Raw genomic sequence first — 15,551 nt, forward strand, 5'->3', positions numbered from 1 at the left:
TAACATAATATCTCATTCCTTACAGATCTAGACTTTGCAAGACATAGGTCCATTGATACACGTTGAAGCTATTATCTGTTACAAGCTGAAGACAGATCGCGGTTAGGAATCTAGGCGGAAGAAATATACGACTTTCTAGGCCACCCGTCTTGACTAGAAAGGTTTTAAGGAACACGTGGAGTCTAGCTACTGAATCTTGAATTTTTGAGTTGTTCTTTAAAAAGTTCGAAAGTTTATAAAAAATAATTATATGAGAATATAAAAAGGGAATAAATAGGTTTTTCTTTTAAAAGTAATAAAAACTTATAATAAAATATCTGATGGCTTTTAACTGATTCTTATCTTTTATTTGAATAAAACAATTGGAAAATAGTAGAAACAACATCTAACTAAAATATCTATAAAAATTATAACATACATATACTTTTCGTTCATATTTTGTAATACATCTTATTAAATTAAAGATTTGCTTTGCAACATTTCGTATTTATAAGTAACGTTTTATTTGTAACGTTTTATAACATATTTGTGACGTAAAAAATAATTTCGCTGAAGAACACTGTTCTAAAACAGATGAAATTACCTGATTACATCACGTATTCGAGATCAAGTATGATCGTTCGGTAATGTCCAGTAACGATACATTTAACGAAAGAAAGAAAAAGAGAGATAGATGCGTGCACAGATTCTCTTTTTCCCAAGCCGAAAATTGAACTGACGATATATCAGAAGTCGATGTATCTGTGATGTCGCTTATCTATCGTCCACTCTCGGATACGTCTCTAGGGAAAAATTCCTAACGGGTGGAGTAGGGGGAGGGAAAAAGCGCATGAGGATCCACGCTACCGGCGGCGCCTATCTTAATTCCCGATTGACGTTTATTTATCTGGCGACGTTTAATTTTTATGGGCGCGATCCGGCCGATAGCTTAGGCCCAGCAGGTAGCTCCCGCTGTGTGGTCCCGGGGACCCCGGGGGCCCTCGGAGCCTGGTATAACATTCGTGGACGAGCAGCACCTCTTAATTGAGGGGTGCCGCGTGTCGCGATAAGACGAACACGGGCGTCAAAAACCCGTAGAAAGAGCTACCTCTGGGGTAAAGGGAAGTGGAGGAGGTAGGAATTTATTGTGCTGCCCCGCGCGCAGGGAGATCCCCTCCGGCAGGTATGATTGCCGAATCGATGGGCTTCGGTCAAATTAAGAGAGTGGTTTTCTTCATTCATCCCGAGATTCCACGGAATTCACGGAGTGACGAAGAAAACGGGTCGCCTAAGTGGCCGCCTTCTCGAATCAACAAATTGTCCTTTCTTCCTCCTTTTCTTTTCAGACGGGGCGAATGGAAGAGAAAGAAGGATGGCCGGAGTCACGACGTAATGATTTTATTTCTTCATTGAGAAGAAGCGCGAGGTTAATGGCCCGCGCTAAAGTTTTCTCGAAAGAATAAAACCTTCTCGCGGTCGTTACAAGTCGCGGGTTCAAAAATGGAGGTATCACAATGAAGCACGTTACATTGATTCATCATTAAAATTAAATTAAACGCGGTGATTTTATTTTACCGCGATTGATCACGCTTTGTTATCTTAGGATATTACTTTAGAGAGAAATGTCTCTTTTCCTCACGGTTTCCCAACTCTCTAACGAGGATGCTCACCTTGGAGCATTAATAAACCCGAGTCCGTGCCTTCGCCTGCTCACGATGCGTTTCTTCCGTGAGAGCAGAGTCGCGAGATCATTTATGTTCCTGCAAATTGAAATTTCTTCCCAGGATAGATACTCATAGATTCTCAGTATCGTTTGACATTGAAAAAGAAAATCATTTAATTGAAAAATGATCCTTCGCATCATTTGTTTTTGTTATTAAGGTGCATTACTTATATGCAATGTTTTTTTTTATATGTACATCCAGTAATAACTTTAATAATATTAGCTTCTTTTGAGCGTCGTTGCAAAATAAATGTACACGAGTTATTGATAGAATGAACAGAAGAGAAGAACAGAGCAGAGAAAGATGGGATGATTTCACGTGATACGCTAATACACCTGATGAAAATAAAAAGAACGGTTTACGCGTAATAAAGAGTGTTACCATAGCTTCTCCGCGGTGGTCCGACAGATACGTTTTTCGAATCGTACCTCAAAGTTGGTTTGGGTTATCCCTAATAGGATAGAGGGACGGCAAGTTTAGTGGAATCTCTACTAAATCGGGGACTAATTATTCGGCAGTGAGGGCGCCGAATCCCGCTAATATCGCTCGTAAAATCTTCGGCTCATCCTATTTTACGATTCTCGGATGACTCCTTATACAACACAGAAATGTGTGAAGCACGAGGAAACGACGAAGGCGCGAAGTATTAAATTGGAGGAATTCTACGCACTCTCTTCAAACACTAATTTTAATCGAATTCATTCACGGAGTGATTTCTCCAAGTAATATTTTATACGTTTAATTATACGTTCTGTCGACCGATTGGAAGTCAAGCGGAATTCATTTGAAATGCGCATAAAAATATTGCCATGCGTTTTTACGATACGTGGCCTTGACGTGTGTCCCTTAAACGGGTTAAAACCGTGCGTTAAAATTTGCGCGATCACGAAGCAGCGATAATCAGAGGGACTGAAACGGATTTAGCGGTATGGCGCTAAGTGTTTCGTCGTCTTGCGAATGCGGCGCTAACTAATGCGCTCCGTATAGGATTCCCAGCTTGCCCGCTTTCGCGCCTCTCCCATTTCCCATCTCGCACGTACGGAAATTAAATAACGTCACGCGTACGTGTCAAACACCTTCTAAAAGGCCTTTAAAAGATATTTGTCCTTTGCGCTGTTCGCGCTTCGCGAATCCGTTTGAATCGTGTGGGTCTTTGCTCATTCAATACCGGTATTTGTCGATCATCACCAATGAAAGATTAAAAGTTTAACCATGTGCAAAATTACAGAAATTTATTTGCGAGAATTGAGGAAAATGTTTGATAAATCTCGTATCGATAAAAGATTTTTGATAATTTTTTAAATAATAATATCACAAAATATATTTCAGATATATAAGCAAATAATTAAATTTTAATTATATAAAAATCTCAATTTGCGACAATTATTACATTATGAATAATAGAGATTTAAATATCAATGATTGACAATTTTGAAATAATTCTATTTCCAGATCTTGTTCAGATATCGTCCGTCAAATATTTTGTGTTTTATTGGGCTTTCGTTTTCCATTCAAATGTAAATAACTCGTAAGAGTTACATCAAAATTTGAAAATGGCATTCTTTTAAGGGCAAGTCACATTCTAACTGCACTGACCTTGCTTCTCCACCCCAAGCAAGGCCAATGAAGCAAGAGCAATCGACGTGACTGGAAGCTGTATCCATCGAGAGCACTTCGCTTATAGTAACCATCACCCGCGGTGCCACTTCTCAGGAAGTACGTCACTATGGGGGAGGGGGCTTTCTTGCCTCCGGCTCTTGCACAATATTGTTAAAGATATGCACGAAATATTATTAGCGCACCGGATGAAAACCGTGAGCGAGGCTCACATGAATCATTTATGAAATACAGTAGCGATGGTACTCTCGTAACAAAAGCAACAATGGCACAACCATGAATGTCGATCATGGAAGCGTATTGTACGAAGGCTGAGAGGAAAAGTTTGATTTTTCTCGCTTCCAGCGATCGTAGAAAACCGGTAGGAAGGAAATTATCCATGACTGAAAGAGATACCTCATGCGACCGGTCTCGACAGGCATCATATTGCGATATCCCGAGGGAAATAAATATAAAAAGAATGTAAAAAGAGTCTCTACTTCTTTTCGTTTCCTTCGTTCCTTAGTGAGAGGACGAAAGCCAGCGTTCATTTTATTAACACTATTAGCTGCGATGTTAACCGCACGTGAGCCGTGTGCACTCCCGTGTGAACGAAACTATAAACGCAACAAAATACGCGAGGTGCGACTGCGTGCATGTATATAAAAAAATACCCCAATTAAAAATGCCAATCAATTAATATACTCTCCATAATACCTCTAATTTATCTCTATTAATTAAAATTATAATATTTATGAAAATATAGCGACACAATAGCATTAAATTGAATTTATGTAATTGCGAATTTTTTACTTCGTTAATTGTTACCAATGAATGTACAAAGTTTAACGAATCTTCTGTGCGATTACTCTTTACGAGAGCCTTGTACTTGAAAGAGCAATGGGTTCACTGCACCGCGAGAACACCCAGGCCGGAGTCCTCGCCACAAAGGATTGACAACAGCAAACAGTTTAGTGTCCCGTACGTTTATTGTATCTCGACTACTGTACGTTTAACTTCCATCGTTCCTGGCGCGGGAGGACGCGGGAGGAGGAGGTAACAGAACAGAAGAGAACCGAAGAAAAAAAGTGCGCCGGGACCAGGACAGATCTGTTACTCCGTTAGACTTCGTCGGCCTGACATTTGAATGCTTCGTCGATTCCACGGCGTCGAGAGAGAAGAACGGGTAAACCGAGGAAGGAGGACTCAAGGAGCGCGGTTGTCGTCTTTATATTGCCTCTCTTTCGTCGTATCTTATGGGTTTTTGTCAAACTTCGGTGCATTCCTTCGAGGGTTTTACCGGTGAAACGACGGTTAAATGTTCTTTCCTCCCCGTTCGCTCATGGGCGTTTTACTCATAAATTAGAAATGTTAGAAATACGACATGTGAATTTTCATATTCAATCGAACATTCGTGACGCAGGAAATTGCGATTTGATTGAAAAGTTTAGCTGCTTTTCACAGAAAATATTTTTAAAAGAAAAGAATAAAAAGAAGTTATGGAATCAAATCTATGAGAATACGGATATATAAAGAATAATTCATAACTTTGTATAATTATATAAACAGAGAAACATATGTGTGCGGAAAGCATACAATTCAGATAATTACCTCTTCTCCGTAAGGGAGATGATAGACGAAACGATAGCACGATAGAGCGCCGGTCGTTTCCCTCGATTTACCCTTGGTCTCTCGTAATTACCGCGATATCTCGTGCGACGATGAGACGCACTCGGTGCACCATCGGCGAATGCAACTTAGAACTCGGATGACTTGACGGGAACGGCGGGTGCGAGAAGGAGAAGGAGCGAGAGAAATTCCTGCAAGAGCGGAGAATCCAGCGGTGATACGGCGCGGCAGCGCTCAAAAATCCAGTGGAATCTCGGGGAAAAGGCGAACGCGCCGGAGGAGCTCCCGCCGCAATTGGTCATTCGGCGATTTTTGCCGGCATTCATGCGTCCGTTCCTCGCGGTATTTATTGGAAAGATTTTCTCCCCTGGTACGCCCTCGGAGAGTCGAGGAACGGGCCCGGGAAGATCTGGTACTCGTGCGAGCGAGCCGATCTCATGTGCGCTCCTTCACCCTCTTTCTCCCTCCGCTCCGCTGCAAATACACTCGCCTCGCGGTCCTTCGCGCGCGCGCGCGCGCTATCTTCTTCTCTCATTGAATATTCTCCAGTTTATTTACGGATGCTCGTCGAGATTTATCGTTGTTCGCGCTGCTCTTTTCGTTTTAACCTGCTTCGTCCTGCTTTAACGTTGTCTGTCCCTTCCTTTCCCGTGTTCGCCTATATCTTGCGCGTCTAATGTTATTTCCTTCCTTCCCTTCGTTCTTTTCTTCTTCTTCTACTTCTTCTTCTTCTTCTTCTTCTTCTTCTTTTTCTTCTTCTTCTGTCTTCTTTTACCCTCTAGTACATCGTATTTTTACAGTACGCGATATGAAAATGAAACGCACATACGTAGAAAATATGGATTTTAATTATTTTAATAAAAAAAGCTATTATAATATTAACAATATTCTATTCTTAATATTGTATTTAAAGTATACACACGATATATGTATCCTTTCTATATTTCGATCATCCGACATGTTTATGTAGATAATTAAATATGATAACATACTACTTTTATAACTTGTTTAATTTATTTTTCAAGACATTTTTTAAAAATATTTTTAATTTTTTATTTACTTTGAGTTATATTAAATAAATGTGATATAAAAAATAATACGTGGAAAAATTGCGATAAATGTGTTAAGGACAAATTGTAGCATCGAAGGTAAGAATCGATGAGGACGTATGAACGAAGATCGATACTAAGTATCTCGATCTATTGCGCATAAATCGGTGCATCCGGCCTCATAGATCGTCTCACCGCTAAACAAATCACCTCATTGAGAACGATCGATACCATCTATGTACGTATTGACTGAGTACAACGGCAATGTAATTCCTACAATGGCGGTCCGACGCATTGCCGCAAATTGTTTGCATAATCCGACCGATCGATTAATCACATGAGATTTACAAGGGATTTCTAAACTCTCTACAAAAATGCACGTGTTTAGCCATGTAAATGCTTTTGCATACTCTTGCAAATTCTATAAATATAAATCAAGTAGTGCGATATTATAATATAACTTTATAAGTTGTGAGACTTTTGGACTTCGTATTAATGATTTAAAAAAGACGTTAAATAGTTTTTCTAGTTAAATTATAAAATTATATTATATTAATTATTTCTTTATAAAAAATTTGATTATAATCTTGGTAAAACATTCGTCATTTAAGTTACGATTGGTTTTTTCCGAAATTCTCTGCACAGAAAGGATTGTGACGCACAATTGACGATTATATAAAAAAAAAAAAAAACTTTTTGAAAACGAAGAAAAACAGAAAACTGTTCAATTTTGCATCTTGCAATCTTTTTCATTTCCGAATGATCTGGTCCATCTTAGCATTTTGATAATATGCTCGCTTAAATTTAATAACACTAGTTAATTCGATTAGTAGCTATTTGCATTTTCGCTCTTTCACGATTTGTCATCTTATTGCGCTTGTACATACATCGCACAGCAGGCATACAAACGCACGAGCGGCGCATAGTACGAGGACATTACGGGATTATCGTGTAATTCAGGATTGACGTTACATAATTAATGAGCAAATGTAATACGATCGTTTCGACGGAACGACATGTATATGTCCGCGGTAAATGGAACGTTCATTCGCGACATTCCTCGCTCACGATACAGCAACATTGAAAGAACGCCGAACGCTGATGCACCGCGTATATTTATGCATACGTCAGATGGTGACGCTGATGCAACGCGTATAATAGCCGCGAGACAGGCGGTATAATCTCTTTTTACCCATAAACGGGACCCAGGTACGCCGCCTCGATCCTCCATTAAAGGGTTCGGGTATGCCCGACATTATTAGCATTACGGGAGGTTCATAAACTGGAAAGCGCATACCGATCATCGCGTCTTGCGTGAATATCCTTCCCCTCTCCCCTCTGCCAACGTTCTTTCTTGATATTCACGCTACACTTGTTCATTGAAGACGATATTCGAGAGACGAGATGTTCGCATATCGTTACGACGGAAGAGTTACGCGTAACCGTAAACTCTAGAGAGCGAAACTAATATAATTATTTCTGCATTTTGAATCTTAGTGTTATATTAACCCATTAACATTTAATTGCCTTTAATTAAACGAAATATCTCAAAGTATTAATTGGAAATTGTAAATTGTGGTTGCGCGCATTCGACTTATGTTTATCATTATTTTATGACATCGCTCGTGCTATTAGCATAACATTTTTACGGAATCAATATGAGATGAAGTTGGCTGTGTGTGAGAAAGCGATGGAAACTCTCGGAAAAGCGTTTTCCGGAATCAGGAAATGAAATGACCCGCTACGCGGTTGCATTTTATTGGCGGCTGAGTTATTCCTTCATCTGGAATGACGAGAATGGAAGAAGAAGAGAATATTACGAGAGAGAAAGAGAGGGAGAGAAAGGGAGAATTGAAGAAGGCGCGCGAGGAGTTGAGAAAGAAGAAGACGGCCACTCGCAATTAAACACGGCGTAAGTCCCGCTCTGAGGATAATGCCCCGGAATGCTGATAATTGGCTGAACCGTCCGAGACGAAGGGCCCACAGGTGCAGCTGGCGGAACGGCACCGCGAGATCATCGGCTTGCGATCCCTCGTGTCTAATTGATTCGAAGTGATTTATATTATTCCTCTGCACCTCTGGCATTCCCTGGGTACCGAAGTGACCATCAAAATGCTCGGATAGATTGTCATTTCAACAGGAAGTATCGCTCGATGTGAAATTGCTTTCTTTGTCCGTACGACTATAGCCAATCGTATTTACGTAAAAATTTTTTATATATCAATTTGATATAAAATTAAATCGAATATTAAAGTTGTATTTATGAAGATAAGATGTATCTGTATTATCCGGCAGCAAAGACTGGAAAGTAATATAACTGGAAGTTATATTAAAAAATTCGAGACATATTATTTAAATTTTAAATTATAACATTTTTTCCTATCTTCTTTCCCACTCGAATTCTTACCTATCCGAATTTTAATAGTTGTTATCTATTCGCGAATTTTTATCCCTATCTATCCGCAAATTTTTTTCCTATCTAAGCAAATCCTTATTTTATACTGGCTAATTCAACGGAATCCCTAGCCCGTGATCATTGAATAGGAAACATATCCAAAAAAGAAACTTAATTAACATTTAAAAATCTGTGTTCAAAAACATAGACATAGCAAAGACATGGATTTATCATTCCCTCCCCTTCTCCCCCTCTCATAATTACGTGCAATCGTAGGACGACATAAAAAATTCGGAGTGAATGACATGAAATCCGAGCGAGATATAAATTTCTCGCAAAATCAACATACCAATATTACGTAATATACAATTTTACAAATTATTATATATATATAATTATTATATATATATATATATATATATATATATATATATATATATATATATCTTTTATGCCATTTGTAGTTTTGTACCATTTTTGTTATTGTTAAGTATTTATTTTAAGAAACTCAAAAATTCAATGATAATTTTAATAAACTCTATATATTTATTTATTTCCAAAGAAAATTTAATAAATTCAACATTATTATTTTTAAATTATCTATGCTATTTTATATATATTATATACGTATATATTTAATTTCTTAAAACATTTACATTATTTTATTTGTATTTATTTTATTATTTTCTTGCGAGATTATTTCATAATTTTTAAACAATAAATACTAATAGGCATTTCAATTGAAGTGCGAAAGATAATATAAAATAATAAAGCATGACACAATGAACTCTATTTCATAAGCTCTATGTGTCTATACATGTACATTTTAACATAATAAATCAATGAATATCAAATAAATATCATAAGATTAAACCAGGATTAAATAAATATCCCAAACTGTTTAAACCTATCCACTTTAAGGCAACAAATCTGCGAAGATATATCCAGTTGCGATAATTTTATAAATATGAATATATAAAAATAATATAACTTATGTGTCACAGATTTGTTACTCTCAATAAAAAAAATTCATCACTCACCGATCCGATGCGCAACAGCGGAGTGAATCTGCCACATAGCTACGATGATTCTGTAATACAGAAACAGAACATTTAAATTATAACAGCGCTCTAAATAATATTTGAGATATTTAAAAAAATAGTTTTTACGCATATCGTATCTACATATTTGTTTTTTAATTAGATATTCATTAATAATAAAATAATAAAATAATTTTATAAAATTAAAAAAAATTTTTATAAAAATAAAGACATGTAAATTTTTAAATTGTTTCTTCTTTTCCGAATTATAAATTTTAAATTATCGAAATTTAATAATCCAAATAAATGTGAAACCGATTAATTTTATGTTAACAAAAAATATATATATTTACCGCAAGGTTGCTCCGCCGGTGTCCGATGCCTCTCCTAGGCCTCCTCTTCCTCTCAGGATGTTAAGTCGTCCTCTTCTCAGGTCTTCTCGTAGCACAGGACACTCGCGAAAAACACTCGCGAATTATTATAATCGCGCGCGGACTAATTTTGAATAAAAGTCTTGTTATTAATTTTGAATAAAAGTAATGTTAATATTAAAGTTATTAATAACGGTGCAATCGGTACTTCGTCTTTGGGGTTCCGTTGGGTTCCCCTCGGAATACTGAGCCCTTCTGACACATCAAGGCTGTACTCTTTGGAGGGCTTAATGTTTAAAAAAGTCGTGAATTTCAAAAAAATAAATCGCAGAGAAAAAGAATTATAAAAGAGAATTACTTCGATACGCTTACGAATTGTTAATCCGGTTAAATTAAGTAATTACTAGACATTCATAAGATAGAACAATGTTTGGTATCATTCAGCATCGAAGAAACGCTAAGAAATGCGTAGCAGTGTGTTTTGCTACCTGCCTTTGATATGAATATCAATGATGAATGGTAGCGCGTGGAGCTCTCGTAAACACGTGACATACCAGCCGCGCGTAAACTCAAGGTTACAACACAACAATAGTCTGGCTATGACGAAATTCAACACATATTACAAATCAAATTTAATTTCTACGAAGCGTTATAGCATCTTTCGATAATGAAATATTAAATAATATAATTGTTACATTTTATCTTCTAAATCTCTATTATCATTTGCTCTTTCATTTAGAGTGCGTTTGTTTGAACGCTCATGTGCTGTAAGCATTGTTTTATTTTCCTTTGACATATTTGAATAATAAAAATAAAATGATGCTTATAGCGCATGAGCGCTCAAAAACGAACACACACTCTTAATAGATTCATTACAATTTATTTGAGATACATATATAGATACATATATCTTATATATTTTACGATAAACGATTTATACAAATTAACTATATGTATTACAAAATACAAATTACATTTAAATCGGAGAGTGAGAATTTCAAACTGGAGAAGCTTCATTCCAAGACAATTTATGCTTAACGTTAACGATATTCGAATTAGATCATTAAAGAAAGTTCCTCGGAATACGCAGCCCTTCCGTCATGTTGAGGCAATATTATCGTATCGTTTACAAAAATAAATTATCATTATGCTTCAAAAGATAAGCGTTGATCAATGAATACGAGTCAGTTCCGCCACCCGGAATATTCAAATGTAACAAGTCGTCTTTTGATACGTATAAATCCGATAAACTCATAACTGTGTAAGCTATCAATTATTATAACATGCATCGTAGGATGTATCGATGTTCTGAACGTCATCTAAAATTCGTCGCGATTTCGTTTCGAAAAGAAAATGTGAAGATACGCGGAGCGATACGTAACACTATCTATCCGCACGAGTGTCGGTGGTTGAATGATAACGCGCTGCGCGCGCGTACACAATATCTCTCGATTGTAAACAAAGTACCAAGGCCGCGCGCTATTGTATCGTTATCTCAAATATAGAGGTTTCAACGTTATAACAAAATTAAATATAAGATCTACAATATCTTTTCGTGAAGCTTTACACACAACGGAGGAAATATTAGAAATAGGAATAAATATTAAATTTTGAAAAAATGAAAATTCGGAATGACATTAGATTAATATTAGTAATCATGTGAGATTTTAGTGACGAGGTTATATAATATGTGATGTAAATATGTCATATAAAGATATATAATATTAAAAAATAAATGGCGCGCCCGAAGCGCGCGTTCGTTTCGTACCGTTTTAATACGCTTAAAAAATATTATCGAATATCTGAAAAATATTAATGCGTGATAATTAAATATGATAGATCGAAATGATGATTTTTTTTTTGACGTCAATGAAAATAATTTCGGTTTATCAGTTATACAATTTCGAAAATCTTTCCAATACGTTTATCTCGCTCAGATTCCGAGACGATCTTAACGGCGCCTGGAGGTCCGAGTGGAGGAAGCTGCGAAAAAAGGAGCAGCGAGGGCCCTCGTAAACGATCCGGCCGCGTGAGCTCGAAAGAGCTCGATGCTTCCGTCATGTTAAAGGGCCCGATGCGCCGGTTCGAGCGAAGGTTGGAACCGGAACGAGATAGAGCGAGCGATCGATCTCCGCCCGTGGACGAAGAAGCGGCAAACGTGACCGTGCCGGGAGCCGAGAGAGGAGAGCCTAGCCGGGCCTTTCTCCCGCTCTCGGAGTCCCGATATCAGATCGCTCGTATAAAACTATCGTATCGTTTAAATACGCACTGAAAGGTGAGGCGATGCATCAGAAGATACGCGGGCGGTGGCAGGCAGCCTCCTCTCTTTCCTTGGCCTGTGTCCTCCTGTTCCGTCCGCGCTGTCGATCCGCGCTGAAGATATCCGCGCTGGAATCCATGGGAACCACGGAGAACCAGGCTTAACGCGTATAACCCCTCCCTGGCATTACAGTGGGGCCCTCCACCCGGGCCGCATGTACCTCACCTCCGTGTTTCCCTCCGACTTTCTACCCTTGATACACATACGCACTTTCTTCCTTTTTTTCCTTTTTCTTCTCGCTTTCTAATTTACAATTTACATTTAATTTGACAGGATATTGGATTAAATAATGTGCCGTTTGGTTTGGAAATTTAAAAATCTTGACGGACTGTGCGAGGAATTCTTATTAGATTACTATTATGTAATAATAAATTCTTAAGAGATACGACGGAAATGCGTAAGTTAATAAGAATTAAAAAAAAAAAAATAAATAAAGCAGCAAAGGGGACAATCAAAATAATATGTATGACCATTTTCATGCGGTACGATCGATATTATCAACATCAATCGCTTATATCAAGATAATTGACAGAAGATCGCACATCAAGTTTCTGAAAAGGATGAGATGCGATCGCGACGGGATTCTGCATTGCCGATGCATCGCTGCTCGATATTCACGATTGCTACCGATTCTGCTCTTTCCCTTTTCGCTGGAATCCGTAATTGGGCGGGCATTCCACGTTATGAGTTAATTCCGGCGTGTCGGTGTCGACGGAGATCATATCGACTCGAAGAATCACGAGACGATGGTCTTGGTTTTCTCGACTGGCATTTCGCGTATCTTCTGCAATAAGGTAAAATGAATGGCAATTCAGTTTAACAAGGCGACGCATTTCGTGGATTTTGCTTTAAACTTGGATTACATATCGATATCACATTTAAAATTAAAAATTGCTTCGTTTTTTCTTAATGATTCAGATTATAATACTGTAGACATCAAATAATAATATCGGATCTAAATGATACAATATATCTTATATTAATTATAAAAACATAATTAATGCGATTCATTATTGTGTTATTAAAATGAAATAAATTAAAATCTAAATACATATTTGCATACGCAAATATAATGATTAATACACAAATGATATATAATTAATAATCGAATATCTCCAAATACCCAAATTTCTTGACTGAATTCATAAGAAAAATCTTAATATTAAAAATAATTTATCAAGTTATTTCTTTAAGAATTAAAATTTATTTGGATAGAATGGGGAAATAGAGGGGTAGTATACATCTTAGTCTTGTAAAAACCGGATGCTCGCGCAGGCTAGAAACAATGGCCTACCGGGGCGGTGGCGATCTTCTATTTTTAAAAGGGGTGAAATTCCGCGTTGTGTGCATTGTCCGTTTAATGATGGAGTGGAGTCTTGACAGGTGAAACCCAATACACATATTCACATATATATACGCACACACGTATCACGTGGAACTGCACTGGATACCGTCGTACACCTATCACAGTCAGACAAGCGTGAGCCCGAATTGTGAGATCCACCGATGGGCGTTTGCTCCCAAGACCTTCGACGTTGACGATACCCCTTTCATGCTGGCGAGCTGATCTTCTCGTACGTCTCATTGGCGATCGGTGCCACCCACATCTCACGAAATTATCAAACAGAACTTGCAATTCGATATCCCTAAACAAGGGTTGTGTACGAATTTAGTGAAATGATTGAAAGAAGTTTAGAATGCTTATATAGAACGGATCTTGAAACTACCAATTTTAATTCGAAAGAATTGTGAGAATCTTTTTGAAAAATATCAAGGAAATTATCGGTTATTGCACTTTTTCATTGCGTGATATTAAATATTAAATTAAATATGGGTTAAAAAGATACTATAATAAAATAAATAAATTAAATTTGATTAAATAAATCCCCTAATTTTAATAAGTTTTTAATTATTATGTAATTATTCAAAATATAATAAATTCAGGATGCTATTGAAATACTTTTGTCAGTTCTAGCGATTGCGCATGATGATTTCTCATTTTTTGAAAGAAAAATTAAAGAAGTATTACAAGAATTGCATGCTATTACAACTAATTGACATATCAACCTCCTTTCTGCTACGTAATGTGTGCCTAATAAATTACTATGTCTAAAGTTAAATTATGCTTTCTATTCATTTTATTTACTTGATGCTTGAATAACGATGCATACAGATTCGAACATCTTGTGAATGAATAAAGAGTTTTTCGATTTATTTAGCTTGTTCGTGAGTGAATATTGTACATACACATGCATATACATATACATACATACCCAAACCTATTCACGAATTAATAGACTTAGATTAGTTTTAGTCAAATGATTCATGAAAGATATATTTGTTAAGAGATTACTTAAAAGTTTTTCTATAACTACTTTCTATAATTATAAGTTAATAAGAAAAATACTTTAACATAATAAGTTCTAAATAATCGGTATTTATTATATATTATCCCGTAATCATATATATCGTATACTGATTCGATAAACAGTAATTATGTATCAAATATTTTTTATTAATATATTTATTAATTATGTTAATAAATAATATGCACTAAAAATACATATTATATTGTGTATAGAAATTGTTCAAACGATAGATTAATTTTATCAAAACGATTCTTGTGGAACTCTTTTATCGAATCAAGTCTTAAGAGATTAGACACACGTACTCTCACATTTGGAACGGTATCATTAATTAACATATCTCAAGACTGCGGTGTAAGTAGGTTCTAAATTATCTTATTCAGCAGCTGAAAGCGTAATCCGATTTGTTTCCCCGAGCGATCTGATTGTGCGCGACCTTCTTCAACTTTCCTCACCTATCCCTTTCCCTTGCCGACGTTGCCTCTTATCTCCTGGCATGCTCCTTTGCTCGTTTGAGGCTCCATGTGATCCGGGAAGATTCTTGCTGATTTTTTTTATTCCCACTCGCTTACTCGCGCGCATATGCGCGCCGGGCGCGCCTCTTCTTATTTCGCGATCAGTGATTTACGTCGCGAACTACACCGCTACGGTAATAGTCCATTAATTGATCTTGGATTCCCCTCCGTGTGCCCTCAGATACGCGGGAGACGGGTTTCGTGAACGCCATCACTGCCGCTGGAGTTACTTATGCGGTTACCAGAGCCTGCACTATGGGTGACCTCGTGGAATGCTCCTGCGATAAGATGACGTCGAAGGGTAAAAGCTTATTCCTTTAGTCTTTCTTTGTGATTTAATCCCCGCGTATCGATTTCTCATTAATTTCCCATTGGGATCTATAGGTAATTTATCTATAGGCTTTTAAAAGCTTATCTCAATACTAAAATTATCATTATCTTTCTCGTATAAATTAAAATACTTTTATATTTTTATTTCAAAAAATTATAGTGTCACTCTTAAGTAAGTTCTTCAAAAGTGTTTTTTATTAAGGCTATTTATGAGGTTATTTGTGCGAAATTACGGAT

General features: G+C 36.9%; 1 protein-coding gene across 3 annotated transcripts in view; it reads left to right on the top strand.

The window, feature by feature from the left end:
- The window catches only part of LOC105429522 (Wnt oncogene analog 6), a 151,560-nt gene that overhangs the window by 69,851 nt on the left and 66,158 nt on the right, over positions 1-15,551 (top strand). For all 3 annotated transcript variants that reach the window (XM_089079898.1, XM_089079897.1, XM_011642554.3), the window contains exon 3: positions 15,166-15,285. In XM_089079898.1, coding sequence (XP_088936024.1) covers positions 15,166-15,285 — 120 coding nt within the window. The remainder of the gene's footprint in view (positions 1-15,165; positions 15,286-15,551) is intronic.

The sequence above is a fragment of the Pogonomyrmex barbatus genome, unplaced genomic scaffold (assembly GCF_055798465.1).
Source record: "Pogonomyrmex barbatus isolate J1 unplaced genomic scaffold, ASM5579846v1 scaffold3, whole genome shotgun sequence".
NCBI lineage: Eukaryota > Metazoa > Arthropoda > Insecta > Hymenoptera > Formicidae > Pogonomyrmex > Pogonomyrmex barbatus.